General features: G+C 38.7%; 1 protein-coding gene across 2 annotated transcripts in view; it reads right to left on the bottom strand.

Moving 5' to 3' along the window:
* Window positions 1–2,332: 2,332 nt before the first annotated feature.
* LOC115657579 (glypican-5-like) overlaps window positions 2,333–26,089 on the bottom strand; it is a 651,971-nt gene continuing 628,214 nt past the window's right edge. For both annotated transcript variants that reach the window (XM_030575622.1, XM_030575623.1), the window contains one exon: window positions 2,333–11,086. In XM_030575622.1, the coding sequence (XP_030431482.1) occupies window positions 10,884–11,086 (203 nt within the window). In that variant the 3' untranslated portion in view covers window positions 2,333–10,883. The remainder of the gene's footprint in view (window positions 11,087–26,089) is intronic.

The raw sequence follows: 26,089 nt of genomic DNA, 5'->3' as shown, positions 1-26,089 counted from the left end.
CAGTGGCATTCAACACCTTCCTATTTGTGTCTTGTAAAGTTAACTTTGAATCTCACTGGAGAGCCAATAAATGTAAATAAAATCAGTCTCTGCTCATCGAAGCAGAAAGTCTTGGGGGAGGGCAGGAGATAATTTTTGGTTTCCAGATCGTTAGATGAGCGTTCTTTCCAAAGTGACTATTTCCTTCAAGATATGAAGCTGGCAAACACAGTTTGAAAGGAAATCTTTATACAGAAAAGAAGCCAGATTGCTCCTCTATTACTTGCCCTAATTCTGGTAAGGCCCTTCACTGAATTTAGAGTTGTATCACAGTGGAATTTCCAGGGTGAGGGAGGCTTTTCTGCACATCCAGACAGTTCCTTGAGCCAAATGTCGCTATTCTGTTAAAAAGGACTTATTCGGGCCCCTACAGGGACTGCTGACAAAGGCCTCACACCGTTCATACAGTGTTACAATCATTTCTGTCACTAGAATAGCAGGAGGGTATGTTACTCTGTAGTGTTGGAGAGTTTGGGCCTGCCATTAGGAAGAATTAGCCTTCTGATCACACTTGCTGGGGGCTTGTATATTTTTTTGGGAAATGACTATCGAATTAGAAGAGAATCAGGCTTTTAAAATAACGTTTCTATTTTGAAATGTAAAAAGAAACATCTTTTTAATGTAATCAAGAAGAAAGTCCTTTGAAGTGAAGTGAGTCTGGACTTCAGAATGAGGCAGTTCCACAGATTTAGACACCTGCTTAACTGGAGGATGAATGTGAGAGTTTTCAAATTAAAAAGGCCTTTTACAAACCAGTGCTTCAAAGAGCAAGCAAGCTTCTTTCCTGAGAAGAGGAGAAGCTGCTATTGCCTGGGAATGTGGGTCAAAAACCTTCAGCTTAGCAGAGACCGTGTTGTGTGGACTGTGAAGCTGAGGCTTTTACCTATAACGCAGGACCTGGAATGGGAAGCATTTTTAACTAAGTATGCATGGAGGCAAGAGATGCTTTAAAAGGCACAACTCAAAGCACCTTCGACTGGGAAAATAATCTGAATAAGAACAAAAAGACTTGGACTGATAGGAGGATGAGGAGTCATTTATATACAGTAACTGGAGAACTAGGCTCAAAAGTGTGTTGTGGCTCATTGGTCTGTTCTGCCAAACAACCCGTTTAAGAATTACGACAAGAGGAAGCATGGAGATATTAAAATAAAGGTAATAAATTAAACAGATATGATGTCTAGCCAGCTACTTTAACAGAAGAAGGAGACTGTTCTGACATAAGGGTAAAAAAGATACTCTTTAAAAGAATTTAAAACTGTGTTCCAAAATGGGGGTGTCTGCCTTTGTTATCTCTTCTGTGGCAAAGCAATGACTGAGATAGATCAATAATAGTCAGCCACCTGGTGGGAAAAATCTAGGATTGGTTTCACTTTCCAAGGCAGAAAGATAGCACCATAGTGCCTACTGGTGACAAAAGTGGGATGTTTCTATCTCTGGACATACACTGGCTGATAGTAAGATAGGATAGGACTACATTTCATAAACCTGAATTCAGTATTTGGCAAAGGGCACACATATACCAAGGCCTGTCTTTATGTTGAGGTGAATGAAGTGGTTGGGACATGGTGGGGGTGACTGTTTATGGAGTCCTGTCTATTGATTGCATTAATGGTAGAGATTTACTGGAGTTTTCCTGAGAGGTTGCTGCCAGTTTTGTGTTATGTTAAATATCAGAGGGGTAGCCGTGTTAGTCTGGATCTGTAAAAGCAGCAAAGAATCCTGTGGCACCTTATAGACTAACAGACATTTTGGAGCATGAGCTTTTGTGGGTGAATACCCACTTCCTCAGATGCGCATCTGAGGAAGTGGGTATTCACCCACGAAAGCTCATGCTCCAAAACGTCTGTTAGTCTATAAGGTGCCACAGGATTCTTTGCTGCTGTTATGTTAAAGAATTCCAGAATAGCAGATGGGCACCTGTACATCTCTTTAGTGGCATAAATGGCAAGAAAGTGAGAAAACTGCTATATACTAAAGAAAATGGTCATTTCTTAACCTACGGGTATGTGTACGCTGCAGTTAGGCATTCCCAAACAAATTTGATCAAAGTTTACTCAGGTATGCCTACACAGACTGCAATCATCCCTCCTGATTGCAGAGCAGACATACTCTAAGTGTGACCTAACAGGCTTTCTCAGCAATCCTAAAGTTCTGTATCCGTCATTCAAAGTACAATATAAAGAGGTTAAAATCTTTTTATTATAGATTTTATCAGTTCTGTAACTTACAATAAAGATGATGAAAAATATCCAGAAAAAAGTTACAGACAATTCAAATAGAGGACACAAGATCCTGTTGTGGATTATGTATTTTTATTACCATTCACAGATCACCGTCCTTTACAAATCACATAATTTATTACAATTTCTCAAAGAATCCTTGCTAATTATTATTAAGCCAATGATTCTGGACTGCTTTTTAAAAACTCTTTTTCAGGTTCAGTACTGAAAACAAACTGAAGAAAGTTGATGAGTTAATTCAATCAAATATAAGTAAAAATTTTGAAAATAAAACAAGTGCTCGGCTGATGTGAATAGTTACTAGGGATTGAATATAGCTTAGGGCCAAAACAATGTACTTTGGAGTTTAAAATACACACAATACAATTAATGTAAAATAAAAACATAAATGTGCTATTAGTATCCATAAAGGAAGGTGAATTAAAGAAGACCAAGAGACCATAAGTTAATTTTTTAAAGGCCTAAATAACAAAGCAGGATTTTTTATTGTAACTTCTACTCCTGATGTATTGTAAACATTCATACTATATTAGTTTTGATACATTAAAGTACAGTAAATACAATAAATGGTTGTATATTGCAGGTTTAGTATACTGGTTTCTATTTTTTATTCTAGTATTGTCCCATATAATAAAAGAGGTACAATAAATGTTTTATATAGTATTGCTGCTATATCAGCCTTTTCCAGTAAACATTTGGAAAGTAGTGGAACACGTTCCATCCATTCTTCATTGCTAACATGGAATTAGAAAAGCTCCAATCAAATGAATGTTTTTAATTTTCCAATTAGAGAACAAGAAAAGTCTTATTACTGCTTCTCTTGGGTACTGTTTATGAAACTTGCCTAAGTGTTTTGCCCATATATGTTTCATCATCCATAGGGCATGAGCTGTCTCATTGCTCTTTTCAAAAATAGAAAATAGCCCATGTATGGTCACTCCCTTTCCGGTCAAGTGGGCAGAATTCTACTCAATTTCGTATTAAAATGAAACCCTTCCCAAAATGCACAATCTTCTCTCAGGCCAGATTCTGATTTCAGTGTAAATCATTGTAGCCAGTGGAATCCAGGTCGAAGTAGTCCACGCCCTGGGTCTTGTTTCACTCCTCACTAAACTTGTAGGACCAGGTAGTATCACTTTCCAAAAAGCCTTTTTTTCACCTCCAGCTTGCTAGGAAAATGTGTCTTTTCCTCCTAGATGAGGAGCTGGCCACAGCGATCCATGCATTTGTTACCTCAGGGCTGGATTACTATAACCAGGTTGGATAACTGTAACTCCTTGTATCTGAAGTTGAATGTGAAGATACGCAAGCTCCAACTGGTACGGAATGCGGATACCCACCATCTCCATGATTTAGACTGCTCTGAGCATGAGACCTTGGTCCGACTTTTCAAAGCAATAATAGAGCAAGCCCCAGCTACATCAAAGACCAGATTTTGATCTGTGACCACCGTGCTCCTATGGGACAATGCAGGTCACAAAGTTCAGAATGAAGTATATGAACGCTGGGGACAAAACATTCTTTGTTGAGTAGATCTGGCTATGGAACAATCTTCCAGAGGAGATCAAGCAAATCCAGTCTGACTGTCTTTAGGAAATGCTGCAAAATCTTCTTTGAGAGAACTTTTCCACCATGAGTGATGCTCACAATATGAATACTCTACTTCTCCTATCCCAAGCTGAGTTTTAACCCCCAAAGGGAGAAGTATCAGAGATTCTATGGACTTGTCTACAAGAGGACTCTGGAAAGTTAATCTGAATTAACTAAAGGTGTGAATTTAAAGTGGATTAGTTAAACTAAATTAAACCCCTGTGTGGGTACTCTCGTTCAGAAATAAAGTGGCCTTAATTTGGTTTAGGTTCTAAACAGGAATTTAATGCAAGAAGATTAATTCATTTTAAATTCACACTGTTAGATAATTCAGATTAATTTTTCTAAGTATCCCCATGGGGCTATTGCTATTGATTTTATGGGGAAGGTGCAGAGATACTCTAGCGATGGGTGGCAGTATAAAACCCGAGAACAGCGAGATTTGTAGTCAATGGAGTTACTCTGAATTTTCATAATATAATATCAGAATTGTGCCTGAAATAAGATTCTGCTCTTTGGGAAGGATTTTATGTTCTTGAGCCAGATCCTTTGCCAGTGTAAACTGGCATAGCTCCACTGAAGCCAGTGGAGGGGATCTGGCCCCTTCCTAACAGTCGTCCTCACAACCACATGGAAAAGCCTCAGAACCTCTGCTACCACAACATTTATGAAATAAGTAAATCAAATGTCTGATGTTGGCATTCTTGCTGGAAAGTTTGTCTCAGATCTCCTTTCTTGAAAGACCAAGTGATCTTGCTCAATTTACTGCACATTTAAATAGAACATGTAGCTAACTAAAAACTTACTTATGTCACTTAATCAGTCTGATCCAATTTCTACAAATTTAACATCATATCCTTGACACTCCAGTATTGCAACACTTTTGATATAGTCTCTGATCAGCAGAAATTCCTAACATACGAATATGCAGATACGGAATTTCATTAGGAGGTATGTTCTTGATGTCTCACTGCTTTCTTTTTCATTACAGAATAAAGCAGGCTATAAATCTGATATACTATAATGAATTATGGAAAAGAGGTATCTGACTAATTCCATTTTTAAAGTGCATGAAAAATGTCAGTACCTATTCTTGCTATTGCAGCCTAAAAGCCTGCCTTGTAAACCCAGAAGATATATGAAAACATTGTTTTCTACTTAGCTGAAAAGTAATTATACAAGTGTATATTTGCAAGGAATTTATAAAACTAGCAGTACATTACTGGTCAAATTAAATGTCCATAGCTTGTAGAATAATTCAACCAGGTACTAATTAGGTGCACAGAAAGGCCATCATGGATAAATTATATATCCCCCTGTTACAGACAAAGTGAATAAATGTTAATTGCTTATATTATGCAACAAATGCTTTTTTAAAGATGCTGTTAAATTAGATGCTAATATTATAATTACAAAGTATTGGCCAATTTACTAAAGATTAACTATAATGATAAAGTGCAAACTGTAGAACTTGTGCAAGGCAGTACTAATGCATTTTGCACAGATATGAGAACATTAGCAGTTGATACCTGCTATCTAATGAAGTACTTTCTGTATTGCATAAAAAGCACCAATAGATTTCAGTTAGTGTATATCCATATATAAATGAAAATCACACTATTGTAGAGTAACAGCCATTCTAATATGTTAATAAAGCCCAAAATGTTCAATACTGTGCCATTGTAAGGATTTGATATAATCTCAGTCACAAAGGTGCAGCATGAAAATGTGGCTGATCAGCTGTGTCCTGGAGTCTCCTCTCAGAACTGTAGCAGCATTGCGGTAAGTCTGTCTGTCAAAAGACATTTGAACAAGATGGATGTGAATACCTGCCCTAAAATCCAAAAAAGGGGGCACACTTTGATCAGAAGTAAGAAATATTAGCTTTCGTAAGTAAGAAATCTAATGCACCCATTATTTCTACACTTCTTTCTGAGTCCAGTGAATTAGACTCTCACATACACATTATGTGGTGATATACTCTCGGTGCATTTAAAAAAGTTGGTCCAGTTCTGGAGATATTAGTGAGTATAGCAGTGTTCCCCATTTGAAGTCCAGGAAACCATTCTGAAATCTATAATCTCTACAACCAGAATTAATTTTAAGTGTACTCACTTTCTATCTTGGGCAATATTTTTTTTACTTTTTTAGTGTCTTAATATTTAATGCAAATTAAAATTTAATCATTAGAAATTGACAGGACAAAATGCTGGAGAATGCATGATTGGGAAGAATTCTGGACTTTTGAGGAGATGGAATAGCTAATCTAACATTATCACTGTGGCAGGTGTGGGGTTTTTTTTGTTTCTCTTTTTGATGGGAGCATGTCACAGCTAAAAAAGCCAAATTTTGATCCACCTTTCACGGCTCATTGACAGACATGCCATGTGCCACTAAAAGCAGTAACCCTAACAGCACAGTGTTGCAGTAGACACTATATGACTTGAGCATATACTATTCCTAGGTTATTTGAAAATTCAACAATGATATTGTGAGAGATGATGGCAAATATATTATACTGCAGATGGTATTTCCTATTCAGAGTGAAATCTGTCTCTGTGCAGAGAGGATGAGCAAAGGCTTATGAACAGCTTGGGTGCTATTTGAACAGTGCATAGGCCTTACGGGGGTTCTCTGATGGGTGAAATTTCACCCACATATTAGTTATGTGCAATTCAGCCAATTTCAGCCAAACTCGGAGCTTTGCTTATTGCTGTCCATTCCTATTCAGTTACCACACTTAAACACATGCTTAAATTCCATTGATATGAATGGGACCTACTTAAATTTAAGCATGTGCTGTGCTAAAAAAGGATGGCTTGCTGAACCAGGGTTATAATGCTTGTTAACAGTTAAAATAAGGCTCTATACGCATGGGGAAAATGGACTTGGGTTAATGACAGACCAGATGGAGCACATGGAGAGAGATGGAAATCTTACCCGATCCCCATACACAGATCTTCTGAAATAAATGTGGCAGTAGATAGTAATTGCTGTGCAGCCCTTATAGAGCTCAGACAGATATTATTTGTACCTCTAAAGATTCATTACTGAGCCAGAGTCCTAAATTTCTCTATGCAATGACACAATAGCATGTGCACTTGAAAATACGTCTTACTGTTGCAATACGTAGGCTAGAAATTATGGGCCAGATGCTGAGGTGTGGTAAATTGTACAGAGTGCAAGTAAGGGCATATGAGCATAAAGCTGCCTTAATAGTACCTTTGCAATCTGCAAATCCTGCTGCAACTGTTCGCAGGGCCACTCTCCCTGTACCTTCAGGCTGCTCGCACTTCAGCAAGGCTTCAGTAGCCCCAGGGAGGTTGAAAACACAGCTGGGGATCAGCAAGGCATCTCAGCCACACACCATTTCCTCCAACAACCACACCCACTTTTCTCTCTGCTGGCTCAATGCTGTCAGGAGCATCTCCCTTATGCAGGGATGATCCTCCCTAACAGGAGCATAACCTTTATATTCTGGCCCAGGATAGATTAGTGGTGCAGTGCAAAGTGGCGACAGCACATCAGACAATTTCACTCTCTCTGTTAAGAATTACACATCACTATGGAAAAAAACTCCAACAAAACAAACAAAACCCTCAGCAGACTCATTTTAACCCACAAATGAGCAAGTTCTCAATGTGCCAGTCTTTGCATTCATCAATGTTGGATATTGCAAAAATAGATTATATCAAAACAACAAACATAAAAGAGCACTGGCTAAATAAAATTTATAATTGCTTGGCAAAACTATGTTCACATCTCATTTTTAATCTGAAAAGATATACTGTACTCCCTTTGTTGGATATGGTTAGCTGTTTTTGCCTTATTTGGATGTGAATTTGATACCTAATGAAGAATATTCCTCTATTCAGCTCCAACTCACCTGTGAAGAAAAATGCTTTGTAATGTGTTAGATATAATATCCTATTACGTCTTTAAAGCTGCAGCACATTTCTGACGTACACTATGAACGTGTTACATGCTAGTTTGACCCTTACTCTCTTTAAAGTGTTAAATTCAGTAGGAGATGTTCTAGTTATGTTGATGTGAAAAGTATTGATGAGAGCTCTCCATAGTAAATTTTTCTCCCTTTCCTTCCCTGTACCATCTGTATTTATTAAAATATGGGTTGAATCCAGTGAAGTGAGTTGATGAATTTTTCTCCCTACAGTTTGTGCAGTGTTATTTTAGTCTGGTTAGTTTGAAAGGGGCTGGATTAACTACTGTCTTGTGTAATACACTAGACACATGGAAATTTATAAATCAAAATAAAGATTAAAATATTTAATCTTTCAGTTTAGCAAGACTATGTTTCAGGGTCTACACCAACCTCCAGCTAATGGGGATTAGGAAGAAAATTTCTCTTTGGGCAGGGTATTTCATAACTGCCTACTGCAGGGTTTCTTGCACCTTCCTCTGATGTACTGGTACTGGCCACTCTTGGGTATATGATACTAGGATAGATGGATCGCTGTAGTCTGATCCACCAGCACAATGACTCTTACAGCACGATTCTCAAAAAGCAGACTCGGATATGCTGTGGATGTTCAAACTCTCTCACAAGCTAGAAGTTGCACATCTGGAGAGATAATTTCAAAACACAGAGACCCAGATCCATATTTTGGCACCTAAATATACATTTGAGGTATTCAAGCGCTGATATACTCACCTAAATATTGATTTTTAGGTTCTCAACTATGAAAATACTGACTTAACAGCCAGATCCTCTTCCAGTGTACATCTGTGAATGACTTCAATGGAGCTTTGCTGATTAACACCAGCTGAGGATTTCACCCTAGGTGTCTAAATCAGCATTTGGGTACCCATTACTCATATTTAGGTGCCTAATCATAGATACAGCTGTCTAAAGGCAGGTATCTCATCTGGTCCTGTGAAACGGTAAAGAATTAGGAAATCACTTCAAGGTACAAAAGGAAGAACTTGCATAACTGCCCATGTGAACGTACACTTTTCTGAAAGGACTCAAGGGCTGTAAAAATGTGCATAAATGGCAATTTTACTGTATGACTGCATAGGCTGGTGCTGTTCATTTACTGTATCAGTGAACTCTGAAAAACTGTATGACAGCAACTTTCATACTATGTCTGCAAGATTCATTCTCATTAATACAATGTGAACTCACTACTTGATGGTATTAACTCATTAACATGTTGAAAAGTCAGAATTCCAACACTGAATGTTTCATGATAATGCTCTAAGCATCTTATTCCTTTTTGTCTTGGTGGTGCCAGATTGTTCTTCCAGCATTAAAAGAATTGGAATGCGACTCTGCTTGAGGTGACCACTCTCAGTTTCCACATGTGTAAGCTTTTGCTTATACAGTTGTGCACTTACACATTTTTAAAGACCAAATGCAAACATGTCAAATCTCCTCCTTTGCGAATATAGAGCTAATTAGTAATTTTTGCTAACACCGCATGAACACACACAAGTACAATGATATCCTGCCCTCCTATTCTATACTGTCACACCCAGGACTTGGTTGATATGATATATGGTTTGTCTCTTGAATCAATGTCAGTGCTTGTATAAATCTAAGTGCTGAAGAGAGATGTTTTACTCCCCCACCCCTCAAAAAAAATTAAAGGCATATGTCTTTACATTAAATCTTATTACAGCCTGCAGCATGAAAATGGCCATTAAATGGTGGAAATAGTTATGAAATTAAGTAAAATATGTTAACAATCCCAATGCTTCATATATTTATCATTAATCACTGTACTCATACCATACCGTATGTATATATTTTCAATGGCACTATAAATACTGTTGTCAGAAAATACACATATTAGTTCTCAACGCATCTAATTACATCATAGTACCTTTCCATCATAGTTTCCAAACACGTCAGTGTTTCCTTGACTTAAATCAAAAATTCTCATCACAATAAAATGAAGATTTCTGACACTGTCTAGTATAGAAAATCAAAGTGAGAAATGACTGATAAGGTTGTTCTAGATTTCAGATTGTTTTACATTTACTTCTATTGTGATAGCACAATTTAAAATAGTAAACAATTAAATAATACATGGTTTATGGAACATATTGTAGTTTAGAGATCTACAATTCATGGAGACCACTTTTTGGGCAAGAGGAATCCAAACACTTTATATCTCTGACACCGAGGTGGAAACAAGGTCCTCTCCAACAGGAAACAGATAAAATACGTTTGAACGAAATTAGCTTTTTTCATATATAACTGCATTCAGCTGATTAAAACATTATAATGTTTACTTATGTTTCCCTTTGTCAGACATTCATCCAGTAAGCTCTGAACATATGATAATGAAGTTTTGTGTGGCAGGGAAACTCATTGTCTATATGCCTCGGTAAAACATTAAGTGTTTCTAAAAATTTGTTTAAATGGTAAAGGCAACTATACTTACACACTACAAACATACCATATGTGTTTTTATATTGTGTCCTAAAATCTAAACAGTAAGAGCGAAAACAAAAGGGTCAAACATGCTCTTACCTTCTTGACCACTTAGGAACTTTATGAAACTAGTAGAGAGTATTTCACTTGACATGGTTCACCACTGTAGACATAGGTTATTAGCTGTTCACTAGAGAAATACCATTTGTATTAACTTGCACCAGAAGAATGATCGTTCATTTGAACTTATTGCAAGAATTTAACAAACAGAAACAACCGGTGAAACTACCCAGTAAAACGGGAAAAATACCAATATAGTAATTTACAATTTTAGTGTTAATTATTTCTACCCCAATAACTTAAACTACTCAGATCCCCTGTCATCATTCCCTTTATATCTTGAGTGGATAAGATATTATCAAGGACCTTCTTCAGACACAGTGTAAGTGCTGACAATTACTATCAGCCAATCTCAGACTTTTTTAAAGCATTCATTCTAACATACCATATAATATTAGAGAGCCATTTGACTTTGTTTTCCATTGGGTAAGGCTGTAGGTATAAATGACAATCGACACAAATTCTTGGACAGTTGTTGCAATACAATGCAGCTACGACAGACAGTGCCACAAAATCGCTAGTGCTGTTACAATGAAAAATGAGGAACTAGAGGCTAGATTGCCTGCATTTCCGGCTAGATCGTGTTTAGAAGATGACTTGGTTGTGGTTATGGTAGCCGTGGTGTCAATCTTTTTCACAGTTGGTTTTGGTTCATTCCTATCTTCCGAATAGGCCTTCTTTTCTTTGAGTACATCTGACAGAAAAAAAACAAAAAAAAAACAAGAAAAGAGAACATGACGTCACTTGCCCATTTTAAGGGGAGGCTCAGTACAATGTCTATTACTAGAACACCTTCTGACGTAAGCATTCTGACGTATCACAGATGCTCTCATCTGAGCATGTGGGAATAAGACTAAAAGTACTTATAGCAGAGCTGGTTGAAATACAGGAGCAGCCTGGGAACTCCCCATGGAGATGGGATCCCCCGCTGCAGAGCTGAGAGCATAGAGATCCTGAGAGCCCGTGCTCCAGCGCTGGCTTCCAGCCTTCTCTTTGCATATCAAGGAGCCTGGAAGCCCCAAAAGCCTGGGCTCACTGGCAGGAAATGAGGCACATTTCCAACACAATTGTGTTTCAGTGGAAGTTCATTGAAACCGAGACTGTTGCCACAAAAAACTTCACAACCAGCTCTAATGTATAGTACCTTCTAGTGGAAGGTTCCAAAACTTTGTTTCCTTCTACTGCCCTCATCCAACTTCACAATGTCAAGTGCAATGGGATCTGGCCATAGGCCAATGATGTTTTTCTCCTGTGGTACTGGATTAGCAATTGATGGCACTATGTAAGGTCAATCATGCTTTAAATCATAATGTTAGAGGTCAGATGTGGCTTTGTATGGGGCACTGTGATGGTGGGCTGCCCTGGGAGCAGACTGACTCACTCACTCTCTGCTTCCTGGTTTCCCCTTGCTCTCTAGGACCTGGGAATGTACCCAGCACCATCCCTTTACCTAATGCAATGTGTGTCCTTTGACACACTGATATAGCTGTGTGTTGACCAGTGTGGTATTAGGTGGAGCCAAGGTTCCACTATTCCCTAACCTTTCTGCTCATGTGAATTGAGTAGGGATGTAGCAGCCTGACATAAGTTGCTTTGTCCCCGATGCATCTCCTCACTGAAGGGGTAGATGACACGGACAGTAAAGGGATGTCCTTTTGCTCCCCATTATGGGTGCATAATCAGGCTCATTGAGAAAAACGAGTCAGAAGGTAAACTTGAAATACCTTTCCCCCTCAAACCAATCAGATACATCTACAAATATTCCCATGTTGAAGCAAATATCTTGTTTAGCAGGGTCAGTTCCCATTTTGTTTAATTACTTTTCCTGGCCATTAATCAGTTTCTTTTTTTTAAAGATTGAAGTATTAACAATTTAGCACTGTTATTCTTCCCCATACAAATTTCCTATTAGAACCCAAACCCATTAATTCCTTTTCATTCCTGAAGTTACTTTGTGACAGTCTGTGGTTCTGTTTCTTCCTGCAGATCTTGCCTTAGGGTGTGTTTTTTGATATTTCACTCTTATTAGCACTACTGTGCTGCTTGCATGCTGTCCTATTTGTTTCCATTCAGATTATTGAAACATGCTTTGGAGTATGTTTGCTGCCTGGCCTCTCCATGTGGAGATGGATGTATTTGGATTAATAAGTATTAGATCATGTGCAAGTCTTAATTTGTAACGGGTGCACGTTAACACGTGTGCATGTTCGTGCACAAGTGGAGCATGAGGCATAATACATCCAGTTCATCGATGTCGGCTGGTGGAAACCAAGGCTGAATCTGACCCAGCATCTCTAAGGGTAAGTGCAAATGAAGTCAATATGAAACCATTTTCTTCTTGCATGGAACTTGTTACAAATGATTTCCTTGGTGGATTCCTACATAAGATGTGGACTTTTAAAACAATGAGATGACTAATGATGGTAGTTTTGGAAAGTCCAAGTAAATAAAGACATCTACTTCTGTGTAGTACTGAAATCCTACTGTCCTTGAGTTTTTTTTATTACCACTGTTAGAAAAATTACCATTTCATCCAATACTGAGTGCAGTTCATTTGAAAACACCTAAATGTCTAGCAAAAATCACAACAGCTTATTAATTAGCAGCCATTGTTCATGTCCATACTTTGTGAAAACAATGAATGCAATGTATATTTGCACAGAGAACAAATGCATAGATTTGTAATACGGATTAAGCTACAGCCCGATTTTACGATAACTCCAAATTATAGAAGCAAATTCTTGGAACAGATTCCAGAAATGTAAATGCAAACTGAGATTATTGTCTGCAAGTCAGTAGTTTTCAACAACCGTCAATAAACTCACTTCATAATAAAAATGAGCGATTGTATTGGAAAATACATATTGTTCTTTCACCAATCTAAACTGTAAAATAAACGCAAAGCATTCCTTCATCTGTCTCATAATATCAGCATTAATCTGGGAGGAACTAATAATGTCTAGAACTGAACCAAGGTTGAATGAAGGGAAGGGATGTTGGCAGATACGCAGTGGAAATAGATTAGCCCCTCCAGCTGCATTCACAGTTCCACTATAGAGCATATACAGTAGCCATAGTTTCTCTTCAATAATAACTTTGTGGCATAGTTCATAGAAGGAGGGGGGGAAATGTGGTAAACATTTAGAAAGTATTCTGAGAACACAAGGAAAAACAGACAACCTTCAGAGGGTCATTAAAGTAAATTAAGAATAAATCACTAAAATAGGTGTGTTCTGAGAGTGCTTAGCTTCCCCTTCCATCACTACCATTCTCCTTTTCAACTGTGGTAAAGGCAGCTCTACTTCTATTTCTTTACTGTGGTTTATATCATCCCAGCCTGCTGACTTCAGCTCTCTTGGGCCAGCTGATTAAATTAAGACCTCACTCAGGTAAATCTATTTCCCTCGTTCACTTAGCCATGCCTAGCATTGTAACTTGATTGGCCTCTATAAATCAGGTAGGCTGAACTGTATTAATTCATTTTTTTATATTGACTTAACCAAAAATCTAAGGTACGATTTAATGCTATCAGAGAGGCTGTTGGTTTTTAAAAGCCTTTGTCTCAGCAGTGACTGCTTAATGCACTACATAACAAGCGCTAAATAATACATTAGAAAATTCTGCCTTTAACATTTACAGGGGAAGGACTAACATTTTAATCCTCTCTCTCTGCCTTTATAGCAAAGGGTATTCTCCGATACATTTCTAATTTGGGGTTTAACTGTGCAAAATTGGTATTTTAAGATGCACGGTTTTAAAAAGGACCTACCATGGTTTAAATTCTTTTTCAACATGTATTTACTTTTTATTCTACAAACTTAACTCTGATAAGTATTTAACATTTTATTGCACTTCGATGGGCATGCCCATTGCTTGCCCATGTGTTTTGGTTTTGGTGTTTGCGTACTCATGTCTCTCTTTCGCTCATCATCTCAGAATTGGGTCTGGTTATGTTCAGTTTAGCATTGACTTTCACATAGGAAAGAACAGTGGTTGTACTAAACATGTGTCAATGTTACCACTGGCTAAAAAAAACCCCAGTCCTAGTGCTGCCAACCCCAAACCTTCAAAAACCAAGAGTCAAGCCCCCAGAAGTCATATTTCTTTTAAAAATACACTTTGGATTCTTTTTACATTGTTCTTCTGTTTTTTGAGACTTTAGGGTTCATGCTTTAAAGCTTTTCTCCACAGCCATGACTTTTAAAAAACTGAAAGCTGCAAGTCTCAGGTAATCACATGGCTCCAGGAGCTCAGGCTTTAAGAAGACTCCAAATAACACTAGACTTGTGATAAAATTGAGAGAACTGGCAACATTGGATCTTGATATTATATTATGTTTTATTTATTACATTTCAGTTAATTAATTAATTATATTTTTAGTAACTTCACTGTATTTAATATAGGGATTACCTCTGAAATGCAGCATTAGGAAATGTAGTTTGTAAGCTCTTTGGAACAGGACCATCTTTGTGTTCTGTGTTTGTACAGCACCTAGCACAATGTGGCCCAAGTCCATGACTGGGACTCCAGGTACAACCACAATACAAATAATGCTGAATTAATGTTGTCTAAGGCAAAATTTTAAAATTTTAAAAAGTGACCACTACACATGAACAGGAGGATTTCAGTAATCCCAGCTCTCATGAGGTGATCTTCAGAGGACTAAATGCTTTGAAAGCAGCACTAGCATAGCATGGTGAATTTCAGTGTGTTACTTTCTTTTAGAATTATTTGTTGTGAATAACCTCATTTGTTGGCCAGATATGCCCTTTTTCTGTTGGTAAGTTATCTGAATACATCATGAATTTTTTACTGATTTGTCACTCAATTCATATTATTTTATGAACAAAGTTGAGCCCATGGGTTATTTGTGTGCTGTCCACAGTGAGTCCTCATTCAGGGGAAGACCTGCCAAGACAGATGATGAAGGAATAAAAAAGGACAGTGGAGAACAAGATTTTCAGAATGAGAGCATGAAGCACAGCAGACAAATCAAGGAGGATTAGAATGGAGTAGTGGCCCCAAAATATGGCTAGGAAGACGTCATTGGAGATGTCGGCAAGAATAACTTCAGTGTCATAGCCAAAAGAGAATGAATAAATTTAAAGAACAAGGCAAAAGGAGGAGCTGGAAGGGAAGCAAGTGAGAAAACTTGGTGGTGATGGTGGTTATATGGCAGAGGAGGTTGCAAGTGATAGAAGGGGAAGAGGAAGAGATGGGAGATTATGGTTGAACTTTGGCTATCACTTTGACATCAGCAAGATGTTACACGGCGAGAGATAGGTGGTGTGAGATCTGAAGGTGGGAAAGTAGTGCCGTTTGGATAGGAAGATGGGAGAACTGGAGGAAGAATTAATTTATAGCGGAGGAAGATTGTGCTGTCACAGGACCAGGAACCGAGCAAGCCAGGGTTGGATGTTTATGAAAAGCATTTTGTGGTGAAAGAGGGCCAAAAGCCAAGAGTGGAGAGACTCTGAGTGTCTGTCTTCCCTCTAATTTAAAGTTATATTTATTCATTTTGTTGGAAAAAGCCAGGAGTTTTAAAACACTCTTACTTTCTTCCTCCCAAACACACCATGTCAATACAAGAAGTATTGCTGGGTGATGACCTTACACTTTGACTAAGTGTCTGAATGTGAATATAGGATTCTAGGGACTATATGTTTATTTGTATACACATTTTAGGGGGATGGATGAGCGAGCGGGCATGCATTCCTGTGTTTACACAAAGAAGAGCTCCTTCACAAACATTTGTACAAACAATAAATGATTCTACAAGAGTTGCTGGAAAGGTGGAAGAAAGTTTGAGCATGGTCAGATCAAATTCCAGTTCTGATCTTGTGAAAATACTCGTGAACAATTTCCCAGCATTCAGCCAGCTCAGCTGCCCTGCACATTGTAAATGTTTAAGGTATGCAAATGTATTTGTTTCTACTTTTTCAAATGTTTATTGATAATACAATATAAAAGCTGAATCCATGTTAGCTATTTACAGATTCTTTCCCTTTTTGCCAAAGCTCACTGAATTAATTTTACTGAAGGGATGCATTATATAATTTTTTCAATTTATGTCTTCTACATATACTTGCATCTGAAGAATTCCAAATAAAATCTAATCATTCCTTTTTAAACTGTAGCAGTTTCCAGCGATATATGGTGTCTTTTCGTCCCCCTTCCCCTCCAAACGTTGTATCCAATCACACTACACTTTAATCAGAGAATTCTCTCATGGCTTAAGGTTGACAACTGACATAGTATGAAGGATGTTAAATTCCTACTTTGAAACATAACCAGTTGTTAGATACAATCCAAATAAAGACTTCATTCAAAAGTTTAAAATCAAATAATAAACAATAGATGGATGTACATTCATGTTCCTAACTGTGCCTTTAAGAAAGATAGCCTTTCCAAAATCTGTCATCTCTATATCTGATCGAACTATTGGGTATAACAGATTTGAAAGAGTATTTGCAAGCAAGACACATGCCAAGAATATATGGCTATGTCTTCACTGCAGAACTTACTCAAGTTATCTACACTCAAGTTACTCCTCTCAATTTAGCCTCACATGAGTGAGAGCAGTCACACTGTGAAATGACACTTAAGCTGCTCTGTTCATACTGACACTGCACTCACTCATAAGAAGCACTAAGACTTGTAGTAAATTGAGCTACTCTAGTATTTCTTTCCCAGTGAATTGTGAGAGAATTTGTCTGTCCTTTCTGGACATATGAGGGGAATTGTGGGAAGGCATTGGAGGACTAGTGGCACTCAGAGGACACAGCCTGCATCCCCACTGCAGAGTGCTCATGTTAGCAGCCAACCAGTTGTGCTCACATGAGCTCTAGCTTATACCCCCACACTCCAGTTAAGGGTTTTTGTATGTGGCTGTGACTCAAATTATCTATGCAGTGAAGACAAGCCCTATGAGTTCCCTGGGTAGGTACAAAAAGAAAAGTTCATGATTTGTTCACAAGAATTTCAACAATTAGCACACAACTACGTTTTCCTTCACATAACATCTACTCTGCACTATGTGCAACCCAGTGGCCAACTGAAAAAGAGAACAGATTGTGAAACACCTGTTTGTAAAAAGCTAAGTGCAGTGGGGTAGACCCCTACCGTTTCATGCTGGAGAACAGAAATACACTAACAGGTGACAGTACTCAACTACCACTGAGTTATTGTTTACATTTCATTTTGTCTTTCATAAATCAGCAGTTAAAGCTAACTCATCAGGCGAACTACAGCTCAAGAAAAGCTTGCGGGTAAAACAAGTCCAGATATTACAACAGGAATGTTAAAGCCTCATCTCTTTCCCAGGAAACAGAGTGGTGTGCATACAGATTCGGGATGATCAGTGAGAACCTGGCACTGTCAAAGCCTAATTACACTAACCAAGGTAGACATGAATAGTGGAGGAACGTTCAGATGTAACCACAGACCTTTTCTCAAGTCGCAGTCGGGTGATTCTGATTAATTGCAAAGCTCTATTTCCAGATCAGATGCCAATTTTCTAACCGTGCTGATGATCAGACCTAGTAATTTGTTGCCAGATCCTCAGAGAAACCCTAAGACGGGACAATCATTATATTTATTATGCTGACTGAGTTGTAAAACTGCCTGAGAGACTGAAACATTGATTTGTTATGAATATTCAAACATTAAGTTATGAAATATTTGGCAGAGAATAAATTCAAGTCTTTTGTTAGTACTAATCACCAGTGAACTTGATAAGATTTTTTTTTCTTATGTAAGCAGAGAGTGTAACATTATGGGAAGTCACCAGATGACACTGTTGCAGATGCTCTTGCTAGCTGTTTCTCTGAATTTACTTGAGGTAGATCTTGAAGACAGCCTATGGCCTGCTTTTCTTTTAGAAACTGACCATTCTAACAACAGAGCCTAAACCTCATTCTTAGGTCTTAGCTGCTGCCTACAGCAAGCAAAGGTGGTACATTCAAAATCACTGGGGTGGCGAAGAAAGTGTGGAAAATAGAATTCAAAATGGAGTCAATACGTTTAGGGTTTATTATGGTAAAACAGTAACACACAACCATGATGGGCCAGATCCTGGACCCTGCTCTGCTCTCAAGAGACACAAAACAGCCATAAAGCCAATTTAAATGGGCAGTGGAAGATTCCCTCTGCCTGTGATATTAATATGTGGTGGCATATAGCCACGATAGTGGCTTATATGCCATCCCCTGTGTAAAGGATATGTCTGGAACATCCATATATCCCAGCGACCCCCAGTTGCTGGAACAGCTTTTTGGGGCCAGGAGCAGTCGAATGTCAATTACAGAAGCCTTGAGGCTGCTCTGACTCCTGTTGAGGACTAGACCCATCCCTGATCAGTAAAGATGGCTCAAAATCTGCTAAGACCCCCCCATTTTGCACTGTGTACAGCTTATCTACATCAGAAGATCTGGGCCACCATTTAACTGATCTTGCATCCTGGTTAGCAGCTGTTAAAGTTGCCTCTTGACAACACAAACAAAACACTTAATGAAAATTACTTGACATTGATGTTTAGAGCATTTAGTGTTATTTTCACCTCAAAGATCTAACCACAGATTGCTATACAGTAATGTAACTGCCTCTCAGATGGGACTGAGAGTTTCATAAATACTCACACCAATCAATACATTCCTTTGGAGAGGCTAGCCAGCATGCTAGGGGAAGTTGAACATGTGAGGCCTTGTATTGTGTCTCCATAGCCTTCATGTAATTATTCTGTAGTGTTGCCCTGGTCATGGCTCTGACATGGCCAATTCGAGTTCATCAAATTCTTTACTAGAGTGTACAAATACTACTGCCCTCTACTGAACACAACCAGGAAGTCCTGCTTAAGTGTGTGTTAGGGTTTTCTACTGATGCTCTGAGGGATGGGCAAGCAAATTTAATTCAAATGAGAACTATTAGTTTTTGCCCTTCTGTTGGAGTGAGCTGAGCTCAAACCTTTCTCTGACATTACAAAACATTCAGTGTGCTGTGGTGCCTCCCCTCACAGAAACTGCTGTACCTGCTGAGCTTCCCTCAATCCTTGACAAAATAATGCTTTCGCTGAGGCAAGGAGTGACTGCCAAGTCCCCTTTGACTGCTAGTGATGCTGTTGTCAATGAAGTGGAACCGTAAAGATAAGAGGTAAGATGGGCAATCTTCTCAAAGTATGGGGCACTTGGATAAGCTTCAGATGAACATTTGAACTGGATATTGACAAGACCATCTCTTCTTAGTCTCACCATCTGGTGGCTGCACTGTGAGGAGAATGTTACTGACAGGCAACTGTTTCTACTTTAGTGCAAGAGGTAAAACAGTGACGTTTGTGGAACGGGAAGTGAGCCATAGACTCATGAGTACTATTCCGCATGCAGTCTGTGTCTGATCAGCTGACAGCTGTGGAGTGTGAGCACATTTGAGGCCCAGGATCATTACGCTAGACAAACGCACAACCCCTGTGGGGTTTGCTTTGAAGAGAGTCACAGAGTTTGTTTTGAATAAAATGAAACACAGAGCTATTTGCCAGTCTACTCATAATTATATGGGCTTCACGCGTTGTGAGGAGAGCTGGGGGGACCAGCTACTACCACTACAACTCTAGGCTAGGATGAAACAAAATAGGGAGCTTGAGTCAGTTCCCAAACACCTTAAGGAGCGTGAGCTTTTGGGGAGAACTTTCACTGTGCTGAAATCTGTGACCTTTCCTGGGTTTGGTTCCCCACCACATGAACTGCACAAAGTCAAACCTGTCAGGGTCTCCCTAGGCTTTCCTGCAAGTGCTGTACTTTGAAAAGACAAAAGATGTCAGTGAATATATTGGACAATTTGTGCCTTGGTTATGAGTGAATTATCATATGTTTCAAGTGAGGTGCAGTACCTGCTGTCACTCTTGATGTTGGTGCTCAGTCACTTGGTGAGTTTTACTTCTGTCTTAGTGAGAAAATTAAAGCAAGGTGCAACCTGCTGGAACAGGCTCTTAAATTAGAGTAGGTGCTGCAGTATTATAATTAGCTTTTTATCACCTCTGGGAGCACAAGCTGAAATTACTTTTACATATCCCAAGGAAGGAGCCCTGAAATCTCAAAACAATGTAATATCCCTAAAATGCATAATTATTCAACAGCACCAACAATCTCCACATGATGTATTATCCTGACATTGTGACCAATACTAATTATTTTCAAATGTAGCTGCAGCAGACAAATGGGAGAAATGAAAGATTATACCTCTTAGAGGGGAATTTGAGAACTCTCCGACGGTCAAAAAACCTCCTAATCAAGATTGGAGAATTCATAATGAAATTCCAAAAATGTTGGGGTTTTGAGTGTGACTCTTTCTGCAGATAAAAAGGACGGGGTAGATAATGTGATGTTCATTGAAGCAGTAAGAGGTAAGTTTAGTACACAAGCTTTGGAGCCAAAACAACCTCTGAATTAGAAAAATAGTAACACCTTTTTGGCCTCCGAATTTATGTACTGTTCTTAGTCTACCAAATTCTTCATATGAATTTGAGAAATGTGTACCTGATAAGATGTTTGCACACAAAGCTCCTTGTAGGATTGCAGCTTGAGGTAGCGGTGAATGAGGAGTTATAGAAATCTTAAGGAAGCCCTCTGGAGTTAATACAATACATAGTAGATGCACAAATGAAAACTTCATAAGAAGTTTCTGAGAATACTTTCCTTTCCATTCTGGGAAGTTTGATGTGTGAAGTCCCTGACTATGCAGAATTGTATCGATGACAGCCAACTTGTCTCAGTTTACTCATTTAAATAGTTATCTCAATGGAGTTAGGTCAGAGAGAGGAAGATACCTTGGGAGACAAGTTTGTGAGGGCTAGCTGACCTCTATAGTTGGCAGTGGTGCGACCACTGCTGGAATACCATGACCAGTTCTGATGCCCACAATTCAAGAAGGATGCTGATAAACTGGAGAGGGTTCAGAGAACAGCCAGGAAAATCATTTAAGTTTAGAAAACATGCCTTAGAGCAATAGACTCATGGAACTCAATCTATTTAGCTTAACGAAGAGAAAGTTAAGGGATGACTTGATCATGGTCTATAAGTATCCACATGGGGAAAAGATATTAGATAAGGGACTCTTTAAACCAGCAGAAAGAGGTATAATATGATCTAACAGCTAGAAGCTGAAGCTAAGCAAATTCAAACTGGAAATAAGGTGTAAATTTTTAACAAAGGGTTATTAACCATTAGAACAATTTAACAAAAGTCATGGCAGATTCTCCATCACTGACAATTTTTAAATTAAGATTGGATGTTTTTTCTAGAAGATCTGCTCTAAGAATTATTTGAGGGGTGTTCTATGCCATGTGTTGTACAGGAGCTCAGACTAGATGATCACAGTGGTCCCTTCTGGCCTTGGAATTTATGAATCTAGTCCATCTGGGACCTCAGGTGAGGGACAAGTTCTAGAAAAACTAGATGGGAGGAAGGATGAACTTGTAAGTACAGGATTGGACGGGGGCTCAGAATACCTGAGTTTAATCCTTATTCTGTAACAGACTTCCTGTGTGCCCGTGGGCAAATCACTTATTGTGGGTACAATGGAGATAATATTTCTTCCTTTTCCCCACCCTTCGTGAACTTTGAATGTAAGCTCTTCAGGGCAGGGACTGTGCCTAGCATCTCGGGGAACCAAAGTTGGCAGGAGCCTCTAGGCACTGCTGTAATAAAAATAAAATGTGTGAGAGAAAGGCAAGAGTGTGGGATAACTGTACGACAAGCTGAGATGTCTGGCACACACAAGTCATACTTAAACTGTTATGGCAGCCTCCTTCCACCACTCCCAGCAATCAGTACTGTATATAAACTTATGTGCAAGCAACATATTCAGTATCCCATTGACTGAGCCATACGGTAGTAAGGAAGCCTGTTCCTATATTTGTTTTGCTTTTGATATACAGCTGCTCCAGTAAGCCAGGCATGATTTTCATGAGACACAATAAAATTCTATTAGTTCCAAGAGCTAAAAAGTAAACCTACAGAGATAACTGTCTCAGCCTGCACAATGATAAAAATGTCAAGATAGGCCAATCTTCATTCCTTTCCTTGGGAAGAAATCGTCTAAAACATCCAACCTGGGTGTATCAGTGGTAGTTCCGTAATCAGTCATCCACAACGAAAGATTTCATAACATTGGGTGTATTAATATAGGACCTACTCGAATGCAGACAAGCTGAACGCATGTGTTCAAAACATGCCAAGCATGTTTTACATTTCCTTGAAACATCTGTTTTTATTGTAGTAGCAGAGACGCATTTATCAAGGTTTCATGTTTAGGCTTAATTAGCTTGCCCAGTACCCCAAGTGTATGAAGCACAGCTGATGCTGTATTCTGGTACATAATATGGAAGTATCTGTAAAACATGATGTTCCTGGTGTATCTGCTTATCTTTTGTTGTAAGTTTTCTTCTAATGAAAGAAGCCATTAAAAAGCTCTGTGACAGCCTCACTGTATGGTACCATTCATTAATTATGCCTAAAAATTCTGTACATACTTCACTAGTAACCTACAAAAGTCTAAGGGTGACTCTGATCCTGCATGCTTTGCACACTCAAGACTCCCATTAAAGTTAATTGGAGATGGGGGATGCAAGGAATGCCAGATTTGCCTTTATGGCTAAAGACAAATGCGTGCTCCCAACTTCAAAGGTTAGGTATTCCTGCCAGTCTAGGGGGTGGATGCGATCACAGCACCAAGCACTGAAGGCATCTGCTAAATGTCATGCCACAGCTAAAAGCTGTAATTAAAAAAAACATAAACAGACTAAAGAAAGAAAAATATTAGTAATAATTGAAAATGCTTTGGCTGTTGCATTCATCCTGATGATCTCATTCATTCTGGTTAAAGAAATTACTCTCAATTGGCTGACATGCTGTGTGCTTTGTTTGTGTTCTCATACTACCCCCATCTTTCCCAGTTAACTTTTATTGCTAAATGCAAAGGTCAAACCAAAGACTTAATTAAACTGAATACAGGGAAACTATAAACTTATTTTGGATGGGGGAATGCAAAACCAAGTAAAGTCATCTCATTCCTCTCCCCCACACACTCCTCATTTTCTTCAGACTAAAAAGAGCTTGTATTGAGGTAATCATTTGCTTAAAGAGAAACTGTGCCTACTTCACTTGAAAGTTTACATAGCAATAAGTGTTTCAGCCCATTTATAAACAGTTAATAGCATTTACAAAGCTGCAATTATAAATGTCATTTTTAATTAAGCTTGGCAAATTCTGAGGCAGATAATAATAATAATAATTGGAGATATACCAATGTCCTAGAACTGGAAGGGACCTTGAAAGGTCATTGAGTCCAGCCCCCTGCCTTCACTAGCAGGAACAATTTTTGCCCCAGATCCCTAAGTGGCCCCCTCAAGGACTGAACTCACAACCCTGGGTTTAGCAGGCCAATGCGGATGAAGCCCCATCTTGCTAAAACCAGACAGTATTTATGATACTGCACCAGCAGTAAGGAAGTCCAACCTACAGCAAGGATCTAGTCCCCTGTGCTTATCTTAAAGGACTTCAGTGGTGTCACTGAAGTAAATGAAACTACTCACATGCTTTGCAGGACTGGGGCTTAACTGTAAACTAAATTCTCTCACAACTAAAGAGTCAAACCTCAATCAATTTCTTCCATCAGCTCACCCCCCCAATTTCAGAAGCCATGATTCTTGTAGCATGTTCTACTATTCACCAAATTCAGGTTTCCTCCACACTAGTGATTACAGCAATGAGGAAATGAAATGTTTCCTGCATTTCTGGGGTTTTTTTGGGTGGGGAGGGGTGTGTTATTGAAAATAAATCATCATATTAAAAAAAGACTTTAAGTTCTGGTATGATGGAGTTATGATTTATGTTCAGTTACAGAATAAACACACCAGAACCACATTTAAGCAGACATTAACTGAGTTTTTTATTGCACCTGTTAAATTAGATGACAGTGGAGGTTAGTCATAATGTCAAGGGAAAGTTCTGGTCCATAGATAAATTCATAGGAAACATTTATTTGTTCACTGAATTTTGATACTGTTCACCTTCAGTGGGAAGTGAAATAGAACGGAACTGTAGCAAGGTATTATTTGAACTAAACATTTTAGACATATTAACAGAAGCAGTAAAGAGAAAACATCATAGTATTAGACTGGTTTCTCCTCTGCTCTGGAAAGTTTACATAATCCTTTTCTCATGTTCTAGTCTGGAAATATTCAGCATGCATACCTTCTATTTCACACCGATAGGCTTATCTGGCAACCAGAACCTCAGTTCTATCGTAGCTGACAGTTATTGATGGAGAAGTTGATTAGAGCCATCACACTACTGAATATTGATAGCAAGAAGAACATGTTTCATGTAGAAATACCAAAAGGTTTAGAAACATTATTGTATTAATAGCATACAGTGAAACTGATGAACCCTTTTCTCATTCAACAGGATGAATATTCAAATCAACGTCAGTATAAAGGAGACAAAGAACTAAGAATGGAAAGTAAACTTTTCTAATAAAATGTCTCACAAAATGAAGTGCATTTGCAATATATTAGCATGTAAGAAAATTACCTGCAGGCAATACATGGCTGTGCAGCAAACAAGAGAAAGGGAATTCACATTCAAAGCAGATACTGCATTCTAATGGCCCAACTTCACTTCTGGGAGTTTACACCAATGTCTTTGGCTGGAGTCACCCAGGCACATCTAGGGGTTGAATTTGGCCATTCCTCTTGTGCTGAGGTATTGTGGCACATGTGATATTAGATCAATGGGTTCTAAACTTGTCTGAAACCTCCTTTTTCATAGCAGAAGCTCCCCATAAACCTCACTCTGGGTTAGACAGCAGCTGTCTGAGACTCCCCATTCCTCCATTCAGCAATATTGGAAGGGCAGGGTGGTCCCATCCCCTGACCTGTTAGTGAATAGCTGAGAGTTGTAACTCCCATGTTGACAACTCCTGTGACAGATGAACATCACTTTAAGAATGTAAACTGAGGACCCCAATGGGTCAAACTTTCAGCAGGCCTCTAGGTGTGTTCATGTATTTGCGCAGGTGGTCTTAGTGATATAAAAACTGTGTGCTTCCCCACAGCCTTGCCTTACCTGCAGCACCCCACCAATGGCTGATGCCCTGGGGCTGAGAGTGTAAAGTGTTTTTGTTTTTAAATAGGAAGAAGCTAGAGGGATGGAGAAAAGCAGGTGCCTCAATGGAGGAGGCAAGCAGAAAGCAGCTGGAGTATCCTGAGCAGGGAATTGAAGAAGCTGCTGACCTACTAGGTGATCCTTGCAGGCTCGCTAAAAATATGGGAGACCAGCAATGCTTGTTTGTGAAGTAAAACTGACATGTATATATGCAAAGTGGTTAGTTCAGTGACTAAGTATGGTACTTGATTTGTGCATGTTTTGGTCAGTGCAAAGAGGCTTTGACATATGCTCAGCCTCATCTCTGAAACTTATCTGTTATTGCCAATTTTCTTTTTCATAAGAGCTTAAATCAGGGGAAAAAATCTGCTAGAACTTCATGAGTGCTGACAAAATGTGCTTCAATGGATCTTTTGGCACTGTTGTGGTCTATTATGTAAATATGCATCAACAGATTTCGTAAAACAAATTATGTAAATACCTATTTAGGGACTTTTAAAAATGCATATTGCTCACCTGATATTTAGAGACAATTAATGTCT

This window comes from Gopherus evgoodei, chromosome 9 (assembly GCF_007399415.2).
Source record: "Gopherus evgoodei ecotype Sinaloan lineage chromosome 9, rGopEvg1_v1.p, whole genome shotgun sequence".
NCBI classification, from domain to species: domain Eukaryota; kingdom Metazoa; phylum Chordata; order Testudines; family Testudinidae; genus Gopherus; species Gopherus evgoodei.
The sequence above is the reverse complement of the archived record's forward strand: the minus strand, read 5'-3'. Positions and strand labels throughout refer to the sequence as shown.